The sequence below is a fragment of the Diabrotica virgifera genome, chromosome 1 (assembly GCF_917563875.1).
Source record: "Diabrotica virgifera virgifera chromosome 1, PGI_DIABVI_V3a".
Classification (NCBI taxonomy): Eukaryota; Metazoa; Arthropoda; class Insecta; order Coleoptera; family Chrysomelidae; genus Diabrotica; species Diabrotica virgifera.
In genome coordinates, this window is record NC_065443.1 from 26900894 (window position 1) to 26928873 (window position 27980).

The 27980-nt window shown below is 33.7% G+C and overlaps 1 protein-coding gene across 4 annotated transcripts in view; it reads left to right on the top strand.

Moving 5' to 3' along the window:
- The window catches only part of LOC114328872 (EH domain-binding protein 1), a 149309-nt gene that overhangs the window by 110638 nt on the left and 10691 nt on the right, over positions 1-27980 (top strand). For 2 of the 4 annotated variants that reach the window (XM_050655523.1, XM_050655522.1), the window contains 5 exons: positions 3318-3450; positions 3504-3622; positions 16194-16573; positions 21490-21768; positions 26403-26537. In XM_050655523.1, the coding sequence (XP_050511480.1) occupies positions 3318-3450; positions 3504-3622; positions 16194-16573; positions 21490-21768; positions 26403-26537 (1046 nt within the window). The remainder of the gene's footprint in view (positions 1-3317; positions 3451-3503; positions 3623-16193; positions 16574-21489; positions 21769-26402; positions 26538-27980) is intronic. The other 2 variants (XM_050655529.1, XM_050655533.1) reach the window with 2 other exon arrangements.

Sequence of the window (27980 nt, forward strand, 5' to 3'; positions counted from 1 at the left end):
CATGAAGGAATTTAACCTGGTTACTTGTTCATTTTAATAGGGTGATATCTCAGATGAGAAGACGTTCTGCCAATATAATTTTTGAAGATATTCTTCTTTAGCGACGAATCGATCGAGGGTAAAATTTGATTTACCACGCGCATGCGCACACCGACAGTATGGTATTAGTGATTATACGGGCTCTGATTGGGTGTTGAAATTTTGAAATGATCTGTCAATAATTGTTCAATATGGAGATTATCGGTAAACAAAAATATTGTATAATATTAGTTTTTATTGATGTGTGGACAAAAATAAAATCAAATTTAAAATTATAGTGACTTTAATAGTTTTGAAAAGCCGCAGGTACGTAATTCTAAATGTTTGAGTTGGAAATACCTAATAGTTTCAATACCTATCTATTAGAAAAATGTAAACAAAATAATGTAGTTACCTATTAGTAGGCAATGCTTTAATTTACATAATCTGATTACGAACAAACTTTCTACAAATCTTCATCTCATATATTGTTTCCTTACACTATATTTTGTTGTATTTTATTTCGACAAAAATCAAACTAATAATTTTATTAAATTCATATAAATTTATTGTGTAAATGTTTAGTTTGTGTATATTCCCACATGACGTACACGAGGATGTGGTCTAGTTTGAAATGCCGTCAGCTTTCGTACAGCGCGGTAGACGTGAAGTGAGTTCGAGCCCCAAGCAAGTTATTATTTTTTTATTTTTTTTATAGATTTTATGATTGGAAGTATATTATTCTATAATTTTTGAAGATATTCTTCTTTTTTGAAAGTGGTAGATAAGAAAGTTAGTTTGATTTTTAAATAAAATAAGTGCAAATAACCTTTTAAGTATATTTACTTCGTTTAAATTACCTATAATAGAAGAATATCTTCTTTTGTGCGTACAAAGTACACACGCATTCTTTTTTTATTAATCTCACTCTCTCTCTCTCTACTAATTCTCTACTTAGTTGTGGCCGATTAAGCAAGTAAGATCGTATTACAGGCGTATTGTTCCTGTTGATGGAATCATATTCTTCCTTTATAGGGCAGTCAATGAGGGTATTTGGCCCCGAATTCCATCCTACTTCATGGATTTACTTGATATTTTTACGATAGGTAGGGTTTTTACCCAAGAAACAAAGTCTACCCTATGCCAATGTGCGCTTTTAGCATAGGGGTGGTTCCCACCCCTTCTTAGGGGTGGAAAATTTTTTGGTTAAAATAACCATGGAAGTGACTAGATAACCTAAATTCTAAGCTAAAACTGTTCTATAATTTTTTTTTGAAAAATCAATACTTTTTGAGTTATTCGTGGTTGAAAATTGACCATTTTCATTGAAAAATCACACCTTTTCGGACGGTTTTTTCCGAATACCTTAAAAACTATGCAAAAAATATATATAAAATATTTTTGTAGCTTATAAAAAACAAAGAGATTCGTTCCTTCATAACTCTTCTAGTTATAATACAAAAAGAGATATCCTAGGTGAGAAGAGTTTGTTTTGTTGGTGCATGCTCAAATCGGTGTATTCAACTTAAAATACCAGAGAAACGGTCGATTTTAGGTGTATAATGTTATCAATACCTTTTATAGTGCTTGAAAAGACTTTTAACATGAGCAATATTAAATGTCGATTACATTCAAACTAAGCGAGATATGCTACAAAGTAAAATTGGTGACTAATGTATTTAAAAAAAATGAGAAGTAATTTAAACTCCTCATCCATCAGAATTTAAATGCATCGTTTTACTTCTACAATACTTTTTATTATTTCTATTATTATTATTATTTCTATGTTCAAAAAGTTGGATGGGTTTAAAATGAATGGTTTTTGAATAAAAGAAGATCAAATTATAGAGCACAATTTTAATTTTCTTAAAAATCTTTCTTTTTTTTCCATGTAACTCGAAAATGATAAGAGATACGAAAAAAAGGTAGAGTACAAAAATATAGGGTTTTCCCTAGATAAAATTTATTTTTTATTTTTCCTTACTGTATCTATTATCATTTTCAAGTTACTTGGAGAAAAAGGAAGATTTTTAAGAAGATTTAAAATTACGCTCTATAATTTGATCTTAATTTTTTTCAAAAACCATTCATTTTAAGCCAGTCCAACTTTTTGAACATAGAAACATGACTAAAGTAAAAAAAAGTGTAGAAGGAAAACGATGCATTTAAATTCTGGTGGATGAGGAGTTAAATATACTTCTCATTTTTTCTTAAAATACATTAGTCATCAATTTTTTTTGCAGCATATCTCGCTTAGTTTGAATATAATCGACCTTCAATATTGCTCATTTTAAAGATCTTTTTAAGCACTACAAAAGATATTGGTAGCATTATATACCTAAAATCGACTGTTTCTCTGTTATTTCAAGTTGAATACACTGATTTGAGCATGCACCAAAAAAATAAACTCTTTTCACCTACTATATCTCTTTTTGTATTATAACTAGAAGATTTGTGAAGAAACGAATCTCTTTGTTTTTATGTTTTTAAAGGTACAAAAATGTTTTATATAGGTTTTCTAGTTAGATGCATAGTTTTTAAGGTATTCGCAACAAATCGTTCGAAAAGGTGTTATTTTTCAATGAAAATTACCAATTTTCAACTACGAATAACTCAAAAAGTATTGAGTTTTCAAAAAAAAAAAAGCAGAACAGTTTTGCTTAGAATAAGGTTCTCTAGCTAATTCCGTGGCTATTTTAACCAAAAAATTTTCCACCGCCGAGAAGGGGTAGGAACCACCGCCGAGAAGGGGTAGGAACCACCGCCAAGACAAAAGCACACATTATCGGTATAGGGTAGACTTTGAATAAGGAGATAAGTAGAGGCTATTCCCAAAATTTCATTAAAATCCATGCAGTAGGATAGAATTCGGAGGTAATATCCTATTCTTGCTCCCATTGACTGGCTTATTAATCTGCAAAGATTATATGATCCTTTTACCTTACTGAAGTGTAATTACGCACCAATGGAAGAAGAGACTGCCATACACATACTATGCTATTGAAATGTGCCAAGTGATGTAAGGCAGGAATTCACTGGTCAACTGAGGTTTGAACGAGAACAGATCCTAAAACTACCAATAAGAAAACTGTTGGCCTTCTTTGAGATCACAGGACTTATTAGAGTTTAAGAAAAAAAAACAAGGTATGGTACAAAGGTCTTATGACCAAGTGCCAGAGACTAAAAAATCTCACACACCAATGGAACAAATACTCGAACTCATTTTTTATGTATTTATTATTTTGTATACCATATTTGAACTTTTTTAAACTATTAATTTACAAAAGAATATATTTTAGGTCAAGATTTATTAGAATGGTGTAAGGAAATGACGAAAAATTATAATGGTGTGAAAGTTACCAATTTGACTACGAGCTGGAGAAATGGAATGGCATTCTGCGCTCTTATACATCACTTCGAACCTGATTTAATGTAAGCATATGCTCTGAGTATAATTATGAGTTTATTTTTATTTCATATTTTAGCGAGTTCAATTCCTTATCTCCGCACGATGTCAAAGGCAACTGCAAAAAGGCGTTTGATGCAGGAGATAGACTAGGTATACCTAGAGTTATCGAACCAACAGATATGCACATGCTGGCAGGTAATATAAAAATCTTTTTGAAATAGCTAATAGACCTTGGGCCCACACTAAAAAAACATGATTTTTTTATTCAGTTATTCATGTTGAGTCAGACAACTTTTCCATTACTGAAAATTTCTGAAGGGGGCAGAGAGAAAATGCATGAAATCGTCAACTTTGAAGCGTCCGACAACTGGAACATCTTTAATCCTTTCGAGACGGGTATACAGGGTGTCCCAGAAACTCTACCGACAAACGAAGACAGGACCCGTGTTGAGCTGCCCCCCCCCCACTTGCAAAAATTAAAAAACAAATAGTCCTGATTTATGAGCTATTTATGAGCTCTCATATTCCGCAAACTAAAAATTTTGAGCTCGTTCCACTGAGCAGGAATTTAAGCTTTAAGAATTTAATCCACTTGAGCATAAATCAGGGCTATTTGTTTTTTAATTTTTGCAAGTGGGGGGGGGGGCAGCTCAACACGGGTGAAGACAGGAGATTCCTCAGATAATTTTAGGAAAATTTAACCCAATTCACCTAGTCCGAAAATGCTTCCTAAGGAAGCTAGAGCTCTTTGAAGATGGCGTCATGTAATTAGTTTTTCTTAAATACCTCCCGAACGCTTCTATTTAGAAAAACGAAAATTGGTGTACATCTTTACTTTCCAGAAATGAATCGATTCCATCCATTACGAATTTCAAGTACCGGTCATAGGCGTCCTTTTTGGGTAGGGCAACGGTTATTTTATCGCCTAACTTTTTTGTCTTTAATTTTTAAGCATTTTTGACTCTGAATTATTAAATTGTTAGGTATTCTAGTACTAAAAGGTGCTCTTACTTTAAGTCGATAGGATACACCGTTTTCTAGAAAAATCGATTTGAAAATTTTTCGTTCTTTGAATTTCAAAAAAGAAGATTCAAAAAAAATTATTTAGAAAGATGAAAACTGGTACATTTAATTATATTCCAGAGATTAATCGATTTCATTAATGGCGAATTTCTAGTTCCGGTCATAGGCGTCCGTTTTGGGTAGGTCAACAGTCATTTTATAGCATAACTTTATTATCTTTAATTTTTAAGTATTTTTGACACTAGATTATTCAATTATGAGATATTCGAGTACTCAAAGTTACTCTTGTTTAAGTTGGTAAAATACATCGTTTTTTTTTTATTTTTTTCAACTTTTTTTTCAAATTCCCAAAACCAAAAACTTTCAAATCGATTTTTCTAGAAAACGGTGTATCCTACCGACTTAAAGCAAGAGTACCTTTTAGTACTAGAATACCTCACAATTTAATAATCCAGTATCAAGAATGCTTAAAAGTTAAAGACAAAAAAGTTATGCGATAAAATAACCGTTGCCCTACCCAAAACGGACGCCTATGACCGGTACTAGAAATTCGCAATGGATGGAATCGACTCATTTCTAGAAAGTAAATATGTATACAAATTTTCGTTTTTCTAAATAGAAGCGTTCTGCAGGTATTTAAGAAAAACTAATGACATGGCGCCATCTTCAAAGAGCTCTAGCTCCCTTAGGAAGCATTTTCGGACTAGGTGAATTGGGTTAAATTGACATAAAATTATCTGAGGAATCTCCTGTCTTCGTTTGTCGGTAGAGTTTCTGGACACCCTGTATATTTCGCAAAGTCGGGCGCAAAATTTTCGCAGTCGGCCCTGCTTGGTCATAAAATATATTCCTTTTTCAAACTAAGGTCACAGCATAATAAACGAAACCAGCAAGGACACACTACGCTGCCGCCTTTGAAGTTAAAAAGTACGGAGCCGACATTGGTCGAGTAGTACAAACATCTCGGTGGTGATGTGTTCGTTTATCAGAGTCGCCGATGTCACTATATGAAATTATATTAAGCCAGTGCTAAAATGATCAGATTTTGCCAAAAATTATGTTAAAATTTTTGATCTTGGTAGTTTCTAAGGGTTATAAAAATACATTAAGAAAAAAGTTATTTTATTCAACTTAACTTGTTAATTCAAAAATACTTGTAACAAAATTATATGTAATATCATATATTATACTATATTAAAACCACATCTGGAACGTTTTCAAATAAAATTTCCTCATGTTTATTTTGTGAAAATGAAGACTTTATGTGATTAAAATAATTTAACATAACTTTATTACCCGTAAGAGATTATTTTTAAATATTTTCTGGAATTTCTGCAAAAGATTAACAACACAATCGCCATTCATCGTCAATATTTTGTGTTATGTCCCAATTATTGACATAATTCCCACAGGCATACGTTTAAAATTATGTTAAAAAATATTTAAAACTTTAAAAAGGGTAAACCCTGTATGTTAAAAAATATTTATTATCAGAATGTCTTAGGGCCGGTTTTTCAGTGCTGGGTTAACCTATTTATTTTTTGGTCACCGAAATATTCATGTTTAATCAGTTTTTCAGTACTAGGTTAGAGCTTAAACTAGTTTAGGTTAACCACGATTTTAACCGATCCTCGTTAGATGGTTTAACTCCGAATTTTGCGGTTACGCTTGCGCATTGGTGCAGTGAATGCATCATGTTCATGTTTATTTTTTTGAGTACATGCCTGACAGAAGGGATTAGTTGGGTTATGTTATTTTCTTTCATCGCGTGAAGTATTCTAATACCTCATTATTATAAGGAAATTATTATTATTGAAATTATAAATTATTATCGTTATTATACAGGAAGGAATTATAAGGAAATATATTTAAATATAACTGTAACAGGTACCTATGTTTACACTTACTGTAACAGGATTTAGTGCATGATTCCTAGTAATATTTTAAAAAGATTATTTTATATTTGTCTACACAGCAAAATACTTAATTATTTACCAAAGAGTCTGACTTCTTATTTCCTGGTCAATCTGTTCAAATAGTGATGACCGTGGTCTTTGACAAACAAAATCGGAAAAAAAGGCTAAATCGTCCCAGTAATTCTAATTCTCTTCTGTTATGAAACCGAAGTAGACGTTATGAACTAAACAAAGATTCCGAACTTGATATTGCATTGCATTAATCATTTTTTTAATTTGGTTATGAAATTGTCTTTTATTTATTTTTCTGTCAAATTGATCATTATTTCTCGAATTACACATGCGCACGTACAGTTACTGCTGCCAACAGAAGAAAAAAAGTGGTTAGCTAACCGAGATTTTCTTAACTTGATTTAAAGCACTGAAAAACGCTATGAGGGTTAAAATATTGGTTAAAATTTAAACTAGGTTAGCTAACCAAAATTTTAATCGCTCACTGAAAAACCGGGCCATAAAAGTTAAGTAAATCGGATAATTATGTACAAATCGGCAACACTGTCGATTTTCTACACTGTCTGGTACCAAGGTTCATAAATAGACAGGTTGCATGGTAACTTTCCACCAATCAGCGTCGAGAATCTAATGGCGGGAGTGACGTCACCCAGAATGCTGCATTCAAATTCATTCACTTCACTCATTGAAATGAACTCGGAAAGTAGGAATGTTTTTAATGATTGAAAATATATATGTATATTTAAAAAAAATACGTTTGGATTTTTAATGACTATTTATTTAATATATTCTTTAAAAAATGTGGTAGATACCTGTAGAGTTACAAAAATCATAGCATATAATTGCAATTAAATATATGCAGTAGAATAGCATTACTACTTAATTAAAGCAGAAGTAGATTCTTTTTTGTGTTTATATATGGGACTAAATCATTCAAATATCCTAGGTATATTAATAATGGGTTGAATACAATTTACTTTTTTAAATGATTTTGAGTAGGTATATAATCATTTTGAATTGGGGATAATGCATGTAGTACATTATTATAAATTCCTTCTAACATGTAAACCATGGTGAAAAAGAGATTCAACTAAAGATTTATGTACCTATCAAAATTAGTAGTTTTTCCCTTAAGTTTAACATAAGAGCATCTGATTACGTTAGGTACTGGATTATAATATCTAAAACTATTAAAACATTATGATTCCATTCAATAGGTACCTGTGAAGTTTTACATTAAGAGTAAATTATAAAAAAAATACAATTTCAGTGCAATAAAGGGAATTTTCCCCATTTTATATATTCATTTACTTTATAATTGTTTATTCAAACGATGTTCAGATGGCTGCAATATTAGGTATATTTTTTTATGAAACAATTAGGTATTACATATACAGTCGAACCCGCTTATTGGAATAGGCTTCGTGCAAAGCAAAAGTATTCCTATAACCGGGATATTCTAATAACCGATCATGGGTGGCTAGAAGAAACGTTTCGGGACCTCAAAATTATATTCCTTAAAGCGGGATATTCCTTTAACAGGTATTCTAATAAGCGGGTTCGACTGTAATAGATCTATTATCTATAGACTTAATTAGATATATTGTTCAATACGTCTAAGCAGATTGTAAGGTACACAAATGATGTAAACTTGATGTGAAGAACCGCAAGAGATATTACAGAACTGTATGTGGAGCTTAAAGAAAATGCGAAAGAAATAGGGCTAGGCGTCAACGTATATAACACTTCTTGTAAAAGAGTTTTGGGTTTAAGTTATTATACTAAAAACACTTAATGATATCTATAGATACATTATATCTCAAGATATAAACACAAATTAAAACACTAACGATATTTAATAACAAAATATAGCCTCCAAACCACGTATCCTATTATGTTTACAAACAATTCGTAAAATTGATCGTCTGGGTGACGTCACGATGACAATATTTCATTTGTCAATGTCAAAGTTACCATACAACCTATGGTATAGGGACCTTGGTCTGGTACTACGCGAATAATGGCCGACGATCTGCGCGAACTTTCCCCTAGTGTGTCACTGGTGTCACTGCTGTTGCGTTTTCTATGCTGGGCTGTGCTAAGGTCAAGTCAATATTAGGCCAGTCAATGAGGTAAAAATCCCAAAACCTACGAAATTTTTGCAGTTGAATGAATTTCAATTAAACTTTTTGCATTCGATTTGTAATAGCCTTAGAAGACTTTGTGAATAAAAATGAAGATGACGAAATGAAAATTGCACTATTGAACAAGAAAAATGCATTTTCCAAAATCCATATATTATATGATAAATTTGAAAAATGATAAATTTGTAATTTAGAAATAATTGTCGGAAATAAGTTCGATTTTGCTCCCCTGGGTTTTTGGACTCGTTAAACACGAATATCATGACGGCGATGGTCTCCAAGGCACATCGTGCTCAGGGTAGCACTATCGTCTCCTTTTGAATGCCGGGTGACATTCTATTTGTAAGAGCCTTAGGAGACTTTGTGAACAAAAATGAAGATGCCGGAATGAAAATTGCATTATTGAACAAGAAAAATGCATTTTACGAAATCTATTTCGAAGTGTTGAAAGATGATAAATTTGTAATTCGGAAATAATTGACGAAAATAAGTTCAATTTTGCTATCCGGGGGTTTTTGGGCTCGCTGAAAACGCATATCATGACGGCGATCGTTTCCGAGGGACATCTCATGGCACTCCAGTCCTGGAGTTTTATGGAAATTGAATAAAAATAAATGCAAACTCATTCTTTGGGGTTTTTGGGGTCGCTGAACATCACATCAGCGATAGTATCTAAGGCACCTGGTCCGCGGGATGGACCCCGTGTTGTGGAGTTTTATTGAAATTTGATACAGAATAAATTCAAACTCAGTACTAGGGAGTTTTTGGGGTCACTTGACACTAATATCATGTCAGCGATGGTTTCCGAAAAAAATCAATGCAAACTCATTACTCGGGTGGTTTTTAGAGTCACTTAACACTATTAGGTTTGTCTAGCATCAGTTTCAACCAGTTTGAAATTGTCAGAAGAATGCGCATGTGTTTAATGGCTTTCAAGCACACAAATTACTAGTTTGAAACTACTAGTCAATTGTTCTAACGAAAGAAAATTTCGATTTGGAAACTGGCTTTAGTTTGTCATCGTGAATTGTTGAGAGCATGTAAACATCACGTTTGTCTTTCCACCTCATTGCTAAAATATTGTCACTGGTTCTCATGTCGAAAGTTCCACGCGGTACTTTTTGCGGAAATTTTGGAAAATGTTTTCAGTTTCGTTTCACCGTACCGCAAAGACCAATGTTTTTATCTTTCAAATACTTCCCTAAATTTGGACTTGAGTACCTACCAATTGTCTGTATACAATGTAATGCCCTTTATGTTCATATTTCGTTATAAAATATTTTACTACGCTATCACTAAATTTGGAGTTGAGTACCTACCAATTGTCTGTATACAATATAATGCCCTTTATGTTCATATTTCGTTATAGAATATTTTACTACGCTACCACTAAATCATAATAAATTGTCCCTTAAGTACTATGTCTATCCCCTTTTGTGGAAAGTGGCACAAATCATCTTAATACCCAAACCAGGCAAGCCTGTAGAAGAAGTTAAGTCCTATAGACCTATCAGTCTACTTTCAGTGATGTCAAAGGTTTTTGAAAAACTCTTACTAGACAGATTACAGCCAATCCTCGTGGAAAAGCAGCTAATACCCAACCACCAGTTTGGATTTAGACAACAACATGCTACCACCGAGCAAATTCATCGAGTCTGCAATTCCATAAACAAAGCCTTAGAAGAGAAGCAATACTGCTCTGCAGCCTTTTTGGATGTCTCGCAGGCTTTTGATAAAGTCTGGCACACTGGCTTGCTATACAAAATAAGAAAAGTCCTTCCTCTCAACTACTTTCTAATCCTCAAGTCCTATCTCTCCGACCGCCATTTCCTTGTAAAAGTTAAAGATCAGTGCACTAACTTATATCCAATCAACGCTGGAGTACCTCAGGGTAGTGTCCTTGGACCAGTTCTCTACCTACTCTACACAGCAGATCTTCCTACAAGCCAAAACATCATCACAGCCACATATGCAGATGACACAGCAATCATTGCAGCTCACTCAAACCCGTACATCGCCTCGCAACTACTCCAGACAAATCTCGACAGTATAAATATCTGGTTACAAACATGGCGAATTAAAGTAAACGAAAGCAAGTCAGTACATATAACGTTCACTAATCGAAAAGATACGTGCCCAACCGTCTCAATAAATAATCAAGTACTACAACAAAAGGATGACGTAAAATACCTAGATATGCACTTGGACCGCAGATTAACGTGGAAGAAACACATATTCACGAAAAGAAAACAGTTAGGTCTGAAACTCAATAAAATGTACTGGCTGATAGGAAAAAGGTCACAACTGAGTTTGTACAATAAAATTTTAGTATACAAGGCAGTGATTAAGCCAATATGGAGCTATGGTATCCAACTGTGGGGATCTGCGTCGAGATCCAATATCGACATCCTGGAGAGATTCCAATCGAAAACCTTGCGCATTATCACAAATGCACCGTGGTACATGCCCAATGAACACATCAATCGTGATCTCCAAATGAAGACTGCCAAAGAAGAAGCGCCACACTCCAAGCGATCTACGAACAAGATTTTAAATTTTAAATTTTCAAAAATATTTTATTTATTATAGAGTTTTATTTATAGGGTTTTATTTATTAGTCACAAATAATTTTGTTAAGTACTAAAATTATGATTTTATAGGTTATTGTCACTGGACAGTCTCCTGCAAGTCTCTTTTAATTGTTAAACAATTTACTTATTGTAATCATTATTACAGATTGTAAATAAATGGGATGTTAAAAAAAAAAGTACTATGTCTGTTGTAGCACTAATAGCAGTTTCAAAATCATACAGCTCAAAAATTTTCAATCAAAATCGGCATCTTTTCGAGGGGATATATTGTCTAAAATGAAGTCTGTCTTTAAACAGTAACAACGACTCGTCTATTACCAATTTTTGAAATGGGTAAAAATATGTTAAAAATTTGGTTGTGATATTTTTAAACACAAATCTTATTTTCCATAATTTGTCATTTTTGACCAAGACCAGGACTAAAAAATGTGTCACATTTGTCACCATTATTCCAATAGTAATGACTATAAAGACCGTAAATAATCAAATGTAAAGCCCGCACTTCACTCTCGCCGAAGTCGATCGAGGTTCAACAATATAATTTCCAAAAATACTACCATCCGTAAGACTTATAAAAACAATCTTAAACCGTGGATTAATCAAACGGCAACAGAAAAAATTAATCACAAACGACATCTCTGGCGGAAATTTAAACAGACCGGGCTTTACAGCGATTTTCAAAACCACCGCAGATTTTCAAATAACTTACAAACATTTCTAAAAACTTTAAGACGTAATTTTGAAACAAGTGTTATTGAAAGCGGTAACATTAAAAAAGTTTACAAATACATAAGATCCTCATTGACATCTAAAGTGTCCCATACCTTTACTACAAAAACCTAATCAGACTTTATGCTCTTCTGACACAGATTCTTCCGAAACTCTCTCCTTAGCTTTTCACAGGTTTTTACTAAAGAATCGAATGATGGCAATCTACCTCCTATTAGGTGTAACCGTGTCGGCGCATCCTTAGAGCAAGTCGAATTTACAGTGGATCATGTCAAACAACATTTAATGAAACTTCGCACAGTCGCTTCACCTGGTTTAGATGGTTTAACACCAAAAATGTTAAAAAGATGCACAGACACGCTTGCAATACCTTTAACGTTAATTATGCAGACTTCTTTTATCCAGAATTCCTTACCCCCTAGTTGGAAATTAGCATCCGTCACCCCTATTTTTAAAAAAGGCAACAAACTCGATCCCAACAATTATCGTCCGATTAGCTTGCTGTCAGTAGTTGGTAAGGTCATGGAAGCCATTATTTCCGAGGAGATGACTAAATTCCTTCTCCAGGAACATGTCATTCCAACACAACAACATGGATTTGTGTCTGGCCGCTCTACTCTAACCAATCTCCTACATTGTGTTAACGACTGGACGCTATCCCTTAACAGATCAAAGCCGGTCGACGTTGTTTATCTAGACTTCTTTAAAGCCTTTGACCGTGTCCCTAAGCGCAGACTTCTACATAAGCTAGAACATTTCGGAGTTCGCGGTACTTTACTTCGTTGGATAGATGATTTCCTGACAGATCGACATTACAAAGTTAGAGTTGGCGAATCTTTCTCACAGGACAGGTTAGTGAAAAGTGGAGTGCCTCAGGGTTCTGTCCTCGGACCTCTGCTTTTTACGGTTTATACCAGCAATGTTCCTTATTATGTTTCCAGTAAAATATCGTTCTATGCTGATGACACAAAAATATATGCCAATCCTATGACAAACCAGTTAACCCTCCAAAGGGACTTGGACTCTATCTTTACTTGGTGTTCCCAATGGTTACTACCCTTAAACGCGGAAAAATGTGTAGTGCTTAGAATTGGTAAAAATAACCCACTTGTGCCGTATTTTGTTAACGGGCGACCATTAGATTCAGTGTTCTCGTATAACGACCTTGGTGTTATCGTAAACAGCAGTCTAACGTGGTCCGACCACATTACTTCTATTTGTAAACGTGCGAACTCCAGACTATATCTTATTCGGAGGTGTTTTTCGAGAGTTTCAATGCAGTCATTCTGTAAACTTTACACTATTTACGTAAGACCGATTCTTGAATACGCTGGTCCAACGTGGCATCCTGATTTGGTTCGAGACAAAACATTGTTGGAAAACGTCCAAAGAAAAGCAACTCGAATTCCATAGGGACTGAGAAGACCTTCCTATGCAGAGAGACTTAGTATGGCCAATCTAACTTCCTTCGAACTTCGTCGACAACGTGGAGACTTAATAACCACTTTTAAAATATTAAAATTCAGTTTCGGAAATCTCGACGAAATCTTTACTATAAACCAAGATGAACGCCTCAGAGGTCACCAGTTCAAACTTAAAAAAGAGAACTTTTCTACGAGATCAAGGCAGAACTTCCTACCAAATAGAGTGTTCGAGAGTTGGAATAACCTTAGTGATAACATTGTCACGGCCCCCTCTACTAACACGTTTAAAAACAGACTTGACCGTTTCTTATTATAGCTGAACTATTTTATTTTTTTTATGTAAACAAAAATTATATCTTTTTTTTTGTTTTATATTGTATCTACTAGTAGGTTAGTTATGTAATTTCTTTGTTTTTGGGCATAATAGGGACTTGTCCCTCTGCCCTTGCTTATGTATAATAATAATAATAATAATAAGTACGAGAGTGTAGACGGCCACCTTGTGTAACTTTGCCTCACTTCGTTCTACTTCCATTCTCTGTCGGTCTGGTCAAAGGGATCTTTGTCGGTATCGCACTGCTATTTGTCGGTATCTCACTTCGAACGAGTGTGTAGAGAAGGTACTTCGGACTTCGGTCAACTTTGGCGAAGTTACTGCGCCAAAGTTATCCGAAGTACCTCTGTACACACTCGTTCTACTTCGCGAGGAAGTGCGATACCGACAAAGATCCCTTTGACTCGGACGCGCCAGACCGACAGAGAATGGAAGTAAAACGAAGTGAGGCAAAGTTGCACAAGGTGGCCGTCTACACTCTCGTACTTGTTGAACCTCGATCGACTTCGGCGAGAGTGTGGAGCTCACATAAAATATTATCTTACCATAGATATCAAATATCTAATATAAACATTGCTGATTTGAGTGTAAATGTAACTGGATCGCCTTCGAGAAAAAAAACGCTTAATAACCGCTACAGGGCTGTCGCCAAATTATGTTAAATAAAACGTCTATTATTGACGTTACCCGCCTCGAAAGGGTTAAAATATATCTGACGATATTACCAGTAAATTGTAAGTATTTTTTTCAAACAATCCTGCAAAAATTAGCTGTGAGAGTGTAAATTTTATGACTCCATAATTGTGCTCTGTTTTGGGGGAGAATCATAAAGAGTCATAAAATGTATACCTTATTCACAGCTGATTTTTGCAGGAGTGTTTGATAAAAGTACTTACAATTTACTGGTATTACTGTCTGACAAATTTTTAAGGGTACTCCAGTTGTTGGACACTCCAAAGTTGACGGTTTAATGCATTATCTCTTCGCTCCCATTCTGAAAATTTTCCGGATTAGAAAAGTTGTCCGACTCGACATGAATAACGGAATAAACGAAGTCTCATGAGGAAGGTAATCATGATTTTTTTTGAAGTTATACTTCTTTACGCGCCATGAGGGTGAATTTTTATATGTTAAAACCAGGCGCATACGCATCACCCAGGCGCATACGCGCATTATAACTTTGTTCTGATTGGATGTTCAAATGACATGTCAAAAATTATCCAATATGGCAGCTGTAGGACAGCTGTGGTTTGGAGGAAGAGGTAAAGGTAAACAAATGTATAATATATTAGTTTTATTGTTGTGAGGACAGAAACAAAACAGTTTATAATATTGTAGTGACTTTTAAATAGTTTTTAAAAGCAACAGGTACGTAATAATTGTTAATGTATCATAGGTATAAACCTACCTGTTTGATCTGCCAAAATACATAGTATGTAATAATGTAATACTTTTATTTATATAATTTGATTACCATCAATATTCACCTAATATATTGTTTTCTTACTATATGTTTTATTGTATTTTTTTTCAATTCTAAAGTCCACTTTAACAATAATTGAACAAGAAATTGACAACAAGTTATTCAAGGTCAAATGTGGCTTATACAAAACACAATTCTAGATCCAATTTTGCCGTGAATAAAAAGAAAATAAAGAAATTTGACAAAATAAAACATATCCAATTGTTCTATTTCATCAAATTCCTTCATTTTCTTTTACAAACCATACATTTTGTACTCGTCAAATTTGGCCTTGAATAACTTTGTCAATTTCTTGTTCAATTTATTGTTGATGTAAAGTGCACTTAAATCATTTCAATTCAAAATTAAAATAATTTGATCAATTTTCAAAATATTACAAGTTTAATGACGTTCTACACCTTCGGCAAAGAATTAAGGATTTGCATGAAATTTTAGTATGTTATAGTTTACTTCAAAAAACTACGACTTGATTTTTTAAAAAATGTTTTACCGTGCCGTTTAATTACTATTAAGGGTCAAAGTTAAGTTTTAACATGGGCTCTTATGGGAATTCTTAAAAAGTTAATAACTTTTGAGCCAAATTTACGATTTTTAATTATTTGTGCTTAAATTAAAGGTATTTTTGTAAGGAATGACATATTAAAAAATGAGGATTGTTTACCTTACCATTATTAAATAAAAGTGAAATTACTGTTTCGAAATTTAACAAAGTTGGTAGTAGTGAGATCAGCTGCACTCATAATTATATCCGAAACGTACGTGTCAATCACATGACCTCGGTGGTCTAGTTGTTGTGCGTTCGGTCAGAGTTCGAAACGTCCCGGGTTCCAATCCTCTACGATTCATTTTTTTTTAGTTGTTTTAATAAAAAATTTTTGACAGTGGTAGATAAGAAAGTTAGTTTAATATTTAAATAGAATACAATTACTTCGTTAAAATTATATAATAGAAGTATAACTTCTTACGTGCGTACAAAGTACACACACATTCTTTTTTTAAGTGTAGGTCCAAGACATGTGACATCCTTTGTGGAAATCTATTTTTGCCTTTTTTATTTACGTAGTTCTTAGACTGTTTAGACATGTTTGGTAATTAAACCATATTTTTTAGTGCCTGATAAGTTGGCAGTGATGACCTACCTCCACCAACTTCGAGCGCACTTCACCGGTCACCAGCTCGAAGTCCAGCAGATCGGCAAAACTGCAGAAGAAACCAACTACGTCATAGGAAAATTCAATACGGACAAAGATACGGATATTACCAAACAGGTATTCGGTCAAGAAATCATGAATTTACGGAAATCCAAACAAAACAAAAAACAAGACAATCAAACAGAGATAGAAATGAATCTTGCCAATAGAAACGAGCCGAAAGGAGATGCCTCGAAACTTAGGTTACCTCTTAAAATAACTAATGAACCGGAACCTGCGAAGGAGCCCAAGGAGAAGTCACCGACCATTGTGAAAGATGTCAAAAATATAATAAATAAGGTTCGTATATAAATATTGACTTTATCATTGTGTGGTTAGTATCGTCCGGATGAAAAAGCACAAAAAAAGTTAAAATAACTGTTAAAAAAGTCTACAGTTCCACTTAAACAAAGCATAAGGTAGCACAAAGAAGCAAACAAATTTTAAATAAGGTTGAAATAATACAAAGTTTACTCTTCGCCACAAAAACAAAATCATGGAATAAACAAAATCTTAAAATATAATAAATTTACACAGAAAATGACATGTTTAACTTTGTAAAAAAAAACAGACAATAACAAAATGTGGGTTTAAATGCATCATTATAAAAGGCTATAGCGGGATAAGATGGTCAAAAATGCCCCCGGACCGATCAGCCCAGCTACTTATGTTTTCGATAAAGGATATAAAATTATGCCCTCATGCAAATTTTTAGCTTCCCAGAGGTCCTAAAACCTCTTAAATCGAGAAAAAAAGAATTTTTAGGTTTTATTTTTTTGTGAGCGCAATTTTAATTTAAAAAATCTGAAAAAATTCAAGAAGATGTATATTTTGAATACAAAACAGCCTGTTTTTTTTTCAGATTTTTGTAATAAAAAATGAGCCCAGGAAAAATTTTTGAAATTTTCAAAAAATTTTTAGGTTATGTAAATATGATTTGGCCAACTTCTAAATAGCATTTTTTTGTGTGCTTTTTGTCGTTCTTTTGATTGGCAGAGGCAGAATTTTTAATATCTGAGCGGAAAGAACGAAAAAATTTAAAAAACCGTTTTTGGCTGTCTCGAGATGCATCTCGGGACAGCCAATTTTAGGATTTGGGATCCTGACTAGAACAACAGAAAAACGCTAAAAGTGTGAATTTTGTCATAAAATTTGGTATGTGGGCTTATAATAATATTTGGAACAGCTTTTCCAAATATCTTTTTTCGATATTCTCTAACGCGAAGCAAATCGAATCGCATATCGAAAATTCACCCTGTTTGTGGATATACATACATATTATCAATTTGATAATTTATTGCAACTGATATAGTCGTATTTTTTATACCCAGATTCAAAATATACATTTAAAATACGGACTAATTCACAATTTTATCATAAAAAGTTCAAATTGATTGCACCAATTAATGTGTAATAATAATATAATATACAGAGTGAGGTTTATGTACGGAAACTCTCAATTATCTCGAAAACGGTTTGCACGATTTTTATAACTTTTGGTGGGTAGGGGTTTTCTAATGCGGCCGATAGTATAGTGATAATTACATTGTTGTCAGATCTTCCGTTTTTCTAAAAATCTAATTAAATTTTTTACTTCAACTGGAATACCCCCTATATTTTTGGCGTTTTGAAGTCCTTAAAAAATACTAATTATTTTTAATGTTATATTCCCCATACCTAAAGGCCATAATTTCGGAGTTACTGCTACATTTATTTAAAAAAAATTTAAACAAATTATAAAAATCAATTTTTTCGTCCCGGGTAGACATTATTTTATGTTCTTTGGACCATTGGGAACAAAAAAGTTCGTTTGTAATTTTTCTCTAAAGTTAATCGTTTTCGAGTTATGTATAAACAATTTAAAACTGAAAAAAAAAATCGAATAATGACGATTTTCAAGGTTTAAAAACACAAATCAAAAATATTATTTTTGTTACTACCCAGTATACAAATTCAAGTTCAAGCCTGATTTTATCAGTTACCAATAAGTAATTTAAGCTTATTTCATTCTAAAATATTGTTTTTTAGTTGTTAATGCAGCCCGATCGCCCGCCCTCTCATATGCGCTTCACTAACAATTATTAAAAAGCAATATTTTTGAATAAAACGGGCCAAAAAAGTTTATAGCGTGCGCCTAGAAGAAGGGCTTAGCTTGAATTTGGGTATTCAGCTGTTTCAAAAATAATATTTTTTATTTGTGTTTACCATGAAAATCGTCAGTATTCGATTTTTTTCAGTTTTAAATTGTTTAGAGCTCGAAAACCATTACCTTTAGAGAAAAATTACAAAAGACCTTATTTCTTCCCAATGATCTGAAGAATGTAAAATAATGTCTACACAAGCCGAAAAAATTGATTTTTATAATTTGTTTAAATTTTTTTTAAATACATGTAGCAATAACTCCGAAACTATGGCATTTAGGTATAGAGAATATAACATGAAAAATAATCAGTATTTCTTAAGGACTTCAAAACGTAAAAGACATACAGGGTGTTGTATTTGAAATAAGAAAGTTCATTACATTTCCAGAAAAACGGAAGATCTGACAACAATGTAATTATCACTATAATATCGGCTGCATTAGAAAACTCCTACCCACCAAAACCTATAAAAATCGTGCAAGACGTTTCCGAGATAATTGAGGGTTTCTATACATAAAACTCACTCTGCATATTATAATTACTATAATAATATTATATTAATACGCATTAATTGGTTCAATACTTCAATGCAATCAATTTGAACTTTTTATGATAAAATTAGTGAATTAGTCAGTATTTCGAATGTATATTTTGAATCTAGGTATAAAAAATATGACTATATTAGTTGCAATAAATTATCAAATTGATAACATACAGTGTGTCGCATTTAAGATGAAGACACCCCTATATTTCGGCTATCAAAATATATACAGATTTGAAATTTGGCACAGTCATACAGGTTGATGGTTCACAATTTTTAAAATTGTCAACTGAAATTTAAATTTTAAACTCGGTCTACTGCGAATCTACAAACAGGGTGAATTTTCGATATGCGGTTCGATTTGCTTCGCGTTAGAGATATCGAAAAAAGTTATTTGGAAAAGCTGTTCCAAATATTAGTATAAGCCCACATACCAAATTTTATGACAAAATTCACACTTTTAGTGTTTTTTCAGTTGTTGTAGTCAGGATCCTAAATCCTAAAATTGGCTGTCCCGAGATGCATCTCGAAACAGCCAAAAACGGTTTGTTCAATTTTTTCGTTCTTTCCGCTCAGATATTAAAAATTCTGCCTCTGCTATTCAAAAGAACGACAAAAAGCACACAGAAAAATGCTATTTAAAAGTTGGCCAAATCATATTTACATAACCTAAAATTTTTTTGAAAATTTCAAAAAAAATTTTCTGGGCTCATTTTTTATTACAAAAATCTGAAAAAAATCAGGCTGTTTTGTATTCAAAATATACATCCTCTTGAATTTTTTCAGATTTTTTAAATTAAAATTGCGCTCACAAAAAAATAAAACCTAAAAATTCTTCTTTTCTCGATTTAAGAGGTTTTAGAACCTCTGGGAAGCTAAAAAGTTGCACGAGGGCATAATTTTATATCCTTTATCGAAAACATAAGTAGCTGGGCTGATCGGTGCGGGGGCATTTTTGACCATCTTATCCCGCTATAGCCTTTTGTCGTTTATCACTTAAATGTTTTTATATTGTTACGAGAGTTCTATGAGAGTTCTCATCACTGTCACCAATGGTATACTGCTTTTAAATCGATTTATTGTATAACTCCAACTTGTTTACTTACAATACCTAACTACACAACACAATGACATCTATATACTTCAAAAACTCGGTTACAACTGTATTTTGACGATCCAGATCTCACTAGACATTTCAGGATTTTTCTATGACATCCCGAATATTTTACTTTCCTTGCTTGGGATCGGCTTCTGCAATTGTTTTGAAAGTGTCCCATTCTTCCGCAACTAAATCATCTGTTTTGATTTTGAGATTTTTGTTGAAGATTGGTGTAAGAAATGCGATACATGTAACGGTAGAAAAGGTCCTAAAACAAGAAAATGGCACAATATCCTTCCGGAGAACCTTTTGAACGACTTGCAGTGGATAGTTTCGTTCCACTTCCGGTGCCAGAAAGAGAAAGCAAGTACTTAATGATCGCAATGGATTATTTTTCAAAATGGCCTGAAATTGCACATTTTCCTGATCAAGAAACAACTACGGCAGCATAAGCATTTTTAATGCACGACGTATCAAGACATTTTGGGTCGAAAAGGACGAAATTTTGAATCAGAATTATGGCAAGAAATAATGAAAATATTGGGTATTAAGAAAACTCTCACTACCACTCTCCATCCGCAACCAGACGGAAAACTCACACTACCACTCTCCATCCGCAACCAGACGGAATGGTCGGAAGACATAATAAAACTGTTTGCAAATAATACCTTTCAATGTTTGTTGCTGATAATCAAAATATTAGGAAAGTTTAATTAATTCCTCTATTCCTGTTAACCTATAGAAGTCCCCTAATGACAAAAAAGAGTATTAAAATTCCAGAATATTCTATATATAGAAAAATCTCGAAATGTCCAGTGAAGCCTGGAACGTCAGAAAATGTATAAACATAGGTTGACATTTCATAGAACAGTAACTGAGTTTTTGAAGTATATAGTTGTCATTGTGTTGTATTATAGTCAATTATTGTAAATATGTAAGTTGGAGTTTAAATAAATTGATTTTAAAGCAGTGTAACATTGGTGACAGCGGTGGGGAAATCTTATGGAACTGTCGCACCATAGAAAAGTAATTTTTTCAACTGACTTCTATATTTAATGTCCATGCTTTGTCACCGTAATAAAGTTTCCTGAACACGCACCTACCATTAACTAAGACAAGGAAGCTTTTAAGCAAACTAAGATATATATAAGCAAGCTTTTACTAGGTAACAATTTTCTTAATTCTGATATGGATACGAATGATATTGATATATGAATTCCTCCCGTGTTTTCATCTCTACAGTATAGTCTTGATGCCTCTAGATAAATCATCATTATTATTATACTTTTTTCACTTTTTCCATCAGATTGCCTACAATGTTTAATTATTATATTGAAATTAAATTCACAATCTCCAGATAAAATGAAAATGAACTTTAATAATTACTCTGATTTTTGTAGTTAAAATTGATCATGATTTATATTTTGGTATGTAGGTAATTCCTTCTCCGGGTAAAGATAAACAGGAAACTACAAAGAAAGAAGAGAAGAAGCAAGAAATAAAGAAGCCAATACTTATGACCAGAAGGGAATTAACAGATCCGTTCGGTTCGGATGATGAGGAAAGCCCTCCAGCTGATAACAATATTGCAGATAACAAGCGTACAGAAATGAGTGGTGATATTAATCATAAATTAGATGTAAGTGATAGTAAGGAAAACAAAGATAGTGAGAAACAAGATGATATATTTTCGGACTTGCCAAAACCGAATCCTGTAAGTATATTATAGCTCTTATATATTTTTATTTTCTTGCATGTTTTTATTTGCTTTTATTCTAATCAAATTCCTTGTAGCTAGTATTCAAATGCTTAACTTCCATATCTGTTGTGTTTAGCTTCAAAAACTACTTAGTTCATCCATCAACCCTCACTGGATGTATCTTTTACCATAAAGCTGTAATGGATTATTTTAAATGATACATTCATTTTGGCCTTAATTTTATAAACCTATTTCTCCTCTTCTACTTCCTGTGACATAATCATTTTAAAAATCCTAATGAATTTTTTATCTCCTACATTTTTGGCCCTTTCATTCAAGTCCTACAAGTTGAACTTGTTGATCAACTGCTGATCAACCTAGCGGCAGCTTTTTTGCATTTTAGAACTAGCTTGGAGCTAACTCTGGATTCTTCTAGGGCCTTTAGTGCTACCTAACTGTCAGCAGATAGAAATGGTCTGGCCAAGGTAAGCTCTATCAATTAAATCCTGAGCACAGAGTAAAATCACCGGACATACTTTTTCAAAATCTCGCAGGGACTGAACCAGGGAGATGGGCTGGCCCCAACATTGCTTAACCTGGCACTGCAGTATGTGGTTAGGCAAATGCAAACTGGACGAGTAAACCTACTGACCGACAGAACGGTTCAACTAGCCGCTTATGCCGATGATATTAATATTATGAGTAGAACATCAACAGGAGCACAAGAAGCATACGCAGAGTTAAAAACGCAATCGAAAAGGCTAGGTTTGGAAATTAACACAAAAAAAACAAAAAAAAATTAAACAGACAAGAAGAAATATAGTCCCACAAAACATTATACATGAAGATGACATTGAAACGGTTGGAAAGTTTACATACCTGGGAGTAGAAATATATGCCGACGGATCAGAAGATGGAGAAATACGGAAGAGAATAACGCAGGCAAACAGAGCTTATTTTGCCCTCTCCCATATATTTCGGTCTAAAAGTGTCCACCGAAATACAAAAATGAGAATCTATAAAACCTTAATTCGACCAGTAGCATGCTATGACAGTGAAGCATATGGAAGAAACATCCAAAAACAAACTCGACACATTCGAATGGAAAGTACTGAGGAGAATACTAGTGAGGGAAAAGGGAATCTTCAGAATTCGATGCAACAACGAGCTTTATCAACTTTATAAGAAAACACCAAAGAGACCGGTTGGAAAGCCAAGAAAGCGCTGGGAAGACACAGTAAGTAACGACGCACAAGCCCTTTTAGTAGTCCGTGTATGGAGAAGCCACAGACAAAAAAGGGTGGGGGCAAAAATAAAGGAGGCCAAGCTCAATTTGGGCTGTAGTGCCGTAGAAGAAGAAGAAGAAGAAGAGTGCAATCGCGAAAGACTGATGCATAGAAACTGAGAGTGGGTCAATAAAAGTTCGACTACGCATACTCAAGCGCCTGACCGCTCGTCTAGCCTGAACCGATTTGTATCGGGTGTCCCAATAAGAACGGCTCTCGACCATAACTCAGAAACCGTTTATAGTACAGCTTTGAGAAAAAAAAATTTATAACAAAGTTGCCTCGGGAAAAGTCTGGATATTATTTTAATAATTGTGGGTGTACCGCTAGAGGGCGTAATTGAATATTAAAAATTAAAAAATCTAATTTTTATAAAATTTTCCTAATAAAGGGGCACTGGAAATTCGATCATCGTATTCTTCTTAAAATTCTGCGCATATTTGAATTCACAAGTTTAAGTCTACCTTTGCAAATAAGAGGTAGGGGTAAGTGGGAACCTTGTTATGAAAAAATGGCTGTAAGTCCGGTTCTGCTAAATCGAATTTTAAAAACTTGGTCTTGTTCAAAACAGATCTTTTTTGTCAATGTAAGAGTTATAAATTCGAACCACCCTAGTAAGTAGTAATATGCCAGCTAGGAGGCGTTATTTAATTTTTTTCAGAAATATAGTTTTCTTTGAAAAATTTTAAATACAAGTATGCATTTTTAGTCCTATATTACAAAATTAGACCAAATTAGCAACAGAATAGCGAAAACCGCATGTCGATACCTTTTTTCTATCTCGAGATATCTTACGAAACGTGTAAATTTAAAAACATAACTGTTACTGTCACCGGTAAATGAAATTAAGGAAAAGTAGTGTGCTATGGAAAAAACAAAGAAACATCTCCTAGATGTCAACGTATATAATAGGGCTTTTCAACGCTTCTCATTTGTTTGGAGCCTCTGTCATATGTCGTATATTAATATTATACACGAATTATACGACATTATGGCAGAGGCTCGAAACAGATAAGAAGCGTTGAAACGCCCAATTAATTAAAGCAACAATAAGACAAACAACACTATAAAATATAATAAAGAAATAAAAACAACTATTTAGTAACGATCTAAATGTTCAAATTGTTGCCCATCATTTTCGATGCCAGCATTTATTCTTTCAATAGTAGATTGAACAGCAGTATCAATTTCTGCTCTGAATCAATGCTTTGAATGGCGTTTCTTATTCTCTGGACCATGTTTTCTCAAGTAGTGTAGTAAATTCTTGCATCGAAAATGATGGGCAACAATTCGAACATTTAGGTCGTCACTAAGTAGTTGTGTTTATTTCTTTGTTATACTTTATAGTGTTGTTTGTCTTATTGTTGTTTTAATTAATTATATTTATATACGTTAACATCTGGAAAATGTTTCTTTGTTTTTTCCATAGCCATACTACTTTTCCTTAACTTAATTTAAAGGTGACATAACAGTTATGTTTAATTTACACGTTTCTTAAGATATCTCGAGATAGAAAAAAGGTATACATGTGGTTTTCGCTATCTATAAAAATGCATACTTGTATTTAATATTTTCCAAAAAAAACTAGATTTCTGAAAAAAATTAAATAACGCCTTCTAGCTGGCATATTACTTATTAGGCTGGTTCGAAATTAAAACTATTACATTGACCAAAAAGATCTGTTTTCAACAAGGCCAAGTTTGCAAAATTCGATTTAGCAGAACCGGACTTACAGCCATTTTTTCATAATAAGGTTCCCACTCACCCCTACCTCTTATTTGGAAAGGTAGACCTAAACTTGTGAAATCAAATATGCGCATAATTTTATGAATAATACGATGATCGAATTTCTGGTGCCCCTTTATTAGGAAAATTTTGTAAAATTTAGATTTTTTTATTTTTGATATTCGATTACGCCCTCTAGCGGTAGACCCACAATTATGAAAATAATTTCCAGGTTTTCCCGAGGCAACTTTTGTTATATAATTTTTTTTCTCAAAGCTGTACTATAAACAGTTCCTGAGATATGGCCGAGAGCCATTCTTATTGGGACACTCGGTACAATAACTCCGACGAAGCAGTCTTGGTTTTAGTTCTATCCACTCATCACGACTAGGAATGTGAACCATGAAGAAAGATGTGAAGTTAAAGTGAATTGCCATGCTGTCCTGCAGCATGGCAAGCATAGGATAATACTCCGCGGTCTGCCTCAAAATCTCACAGTTACCCGTGCGACCGGCCACTCCTAACCACTGCCCAAAGCAGATAAGCCTGTAGGTGGCCATCAGCCAAGTGCTCTTGTAGGGGCGTTTACACACCTGCCTACATATAATTCTAGATTTGATGAAAGTCTTTGATTACGTTAAGTTGGGAGATGTATTAAAATTATTAAAAGAAACTATTAAATGCATTAACACATCTAGTCGTGACAAGGGAAGAGATTCTTTGAGTAGAAATATCCAGGTACGAAAATCTTAAAGGGGCTGTAAGAAAACAGACATATAAAGTGACTAATGTATCAGGAAGTTTATCGCTTGGTTGTATAAAATACGAGTATTTATCAACGGCGATTTCAAGAGAAAAGAAGATAGGCTTTGTGGCTTAATACACGAATTATTCGTAGCACCGTGATACTAAACAAAAGACACAGAAATGAGTCTTAATGCTATGTTGGCATAATCCATGAATACTTAACGGCGAGCCATTAAGAAACAGAAAGGATACTAGTATAAATCCAATTTACCATGACTTACCTTTGGCGGACGGAAGCTCACACTTACCAAACTTTTTATAGAAAATTGAGCACTATGATTCAAGCACAATCGACAGATTGTCTAAGAATTGGCGACCAATTTTTATTTCTTTTTTTTTCGCGAATTATTCCTCTTACCCACGAATTTTTTACCATGTGAAGGTTCTCCAATTTTCGATTTGGATTTCTCATCTCTTAATGCAAATGCTAAAAAAACATGTCATAAGCTTTATTTCCTTTCCCAAAATCATATTCTCCATAAATATCTCCGTATAGGTTTTTTAATTAACCTTACTTTAACCCCTTCTCTATAGTTACGCTTGTGCATATGTACAAATTGATCGTAGAAAATAGGTTCTTTTCTCATACTCTGCGATAACTTGTTCTCGCAACTAGAATAATTATCTTTAATTTCTATTTCATATTTTCTATCTCCAGGATTCCCTAGGGTTCTTACATTGGAAAAAGTACCACATTATCCTTATTTAACACACGTTTGATCCAGTTCGATTCATACTTTGTCACTTTTTTGCATTGCTTCATTTTCCGGAGGGCGTTTCTAATGTTTTAAGTACATTTTTTAATTGTGTTTTGTACATTTGATTGTGAAGGTTTGGTTTGCAATTAAAAGTTTTTTCACGCGTCTGCAGCAAATTCTTATGAGACATTCGGAGCAAAGAGAAAGGGCGCGGGCGTTGCTGGAACAGGTGAAGAAGGAGGGATCGAATCCAACCTCACCGTCAAAGGTACGTACCATATTTCATAGTTAATGATAACTACTCTGTACATGCAGTTGCAAGACCTTTTCTTTTTTGATAAAAGTATGAAATAGTCCTAATAGACAAGGCGAAAACGGCGGGTTCTTTGGGAAAAAAATCCCATGAGATTTTTTTGCATAATCACATTCGTGAGACATCCCAGAATAAGGTTCAAGAAGTCGCCCACGTGAAAAGTGGTCCAATTTTTTTTAACAATTTTTTTTAATCAAATTGCAAAATTGATATTTTTGGCCTGGACAATTTTTTTTATGTTTTTTTGGACCATTCTGAACAAAAAATGTCTCTTATAATTTTTCTGTAAAGTTGATCGTTTTCGGGTTATAAGCAATTTAAAATTGGAAAAAAAAACGAAAAATGGCGATTTTCAAAGCTTAACCCCTTCGTGCCGGATCATCATTTGGCAAGTCGGCTCCTATATACGGATTCGAGCGCTTACCGAGCGACTTCGCGCGGTCGGTTAAAATACAGTATCACACTACAACTAATTAAAGCTAATGTAATAATAACACTAATTTTAGAAATAAAACTATTTTTATTAAATTTATTATTCTACATAGTATGTGAGATAAATTAAATTTTATCCATAAAATACCATTTTAAACAAAAATTATTAAAAAAGATAAACAAGATAATTCGGATGGAATTCCCCAGATTATTTTGTGCTTGATATCGTCCCAGTCTCCTAATCTGGGAAATTCCATCCGAATTATCTTGCAAGGGATAGTAAGGTAAAATGTAAACAGCAGCACAGTAACTTCACCTCCCACACAATCCCATCAGTCAAACATCCAAACAACCTTATTACCAATCAAATTAACTAAATCTAATCTCCTTCTGGACATCACCCACTTTTGGGCGTGGTTTCCCCACTTCTAGATTTAAATAAGGTAATTCGGACGGAACAAAAATACCTGAAATATGATGCAGATGGTGGCGGTATACATGGTGGTATATGGCGAACGAAAAATCATGATGCACCCGTGTGCATCACCGTACTGAGCGGACAGTCAAGCATGATGCACACGGGTGCATCACCGTACCGAAGGGGTTAATAACTCGGTTAAAAGTTATTATTATGAAAGTCAGAAAGTGACTAGATAAAAGTTTAAAGTCGGCTCTACAAGATCCTGAAGAAATTTTTGTCATTATTTTATTACTGAGCTGTTATTTTTAAGTAATAATAATGAGCGCCATGCAAGTGTTAAGCGGCCGTAAATGCTGAGTGCGAGGGAGATGCCATTCCGGTAGTCCAATTGTGAATCTTACTCGCACTCACATTTACAGCCGTGTCAATACGATCTAACCGCTCATTGTTATTAATTAAAAATAACAGCTTAGTAATAAATTAATGACACAAATTTCTTCAGGATCATGTAGGGGGGGTTTTGGCCTTGACTTAGTCACTTTCTG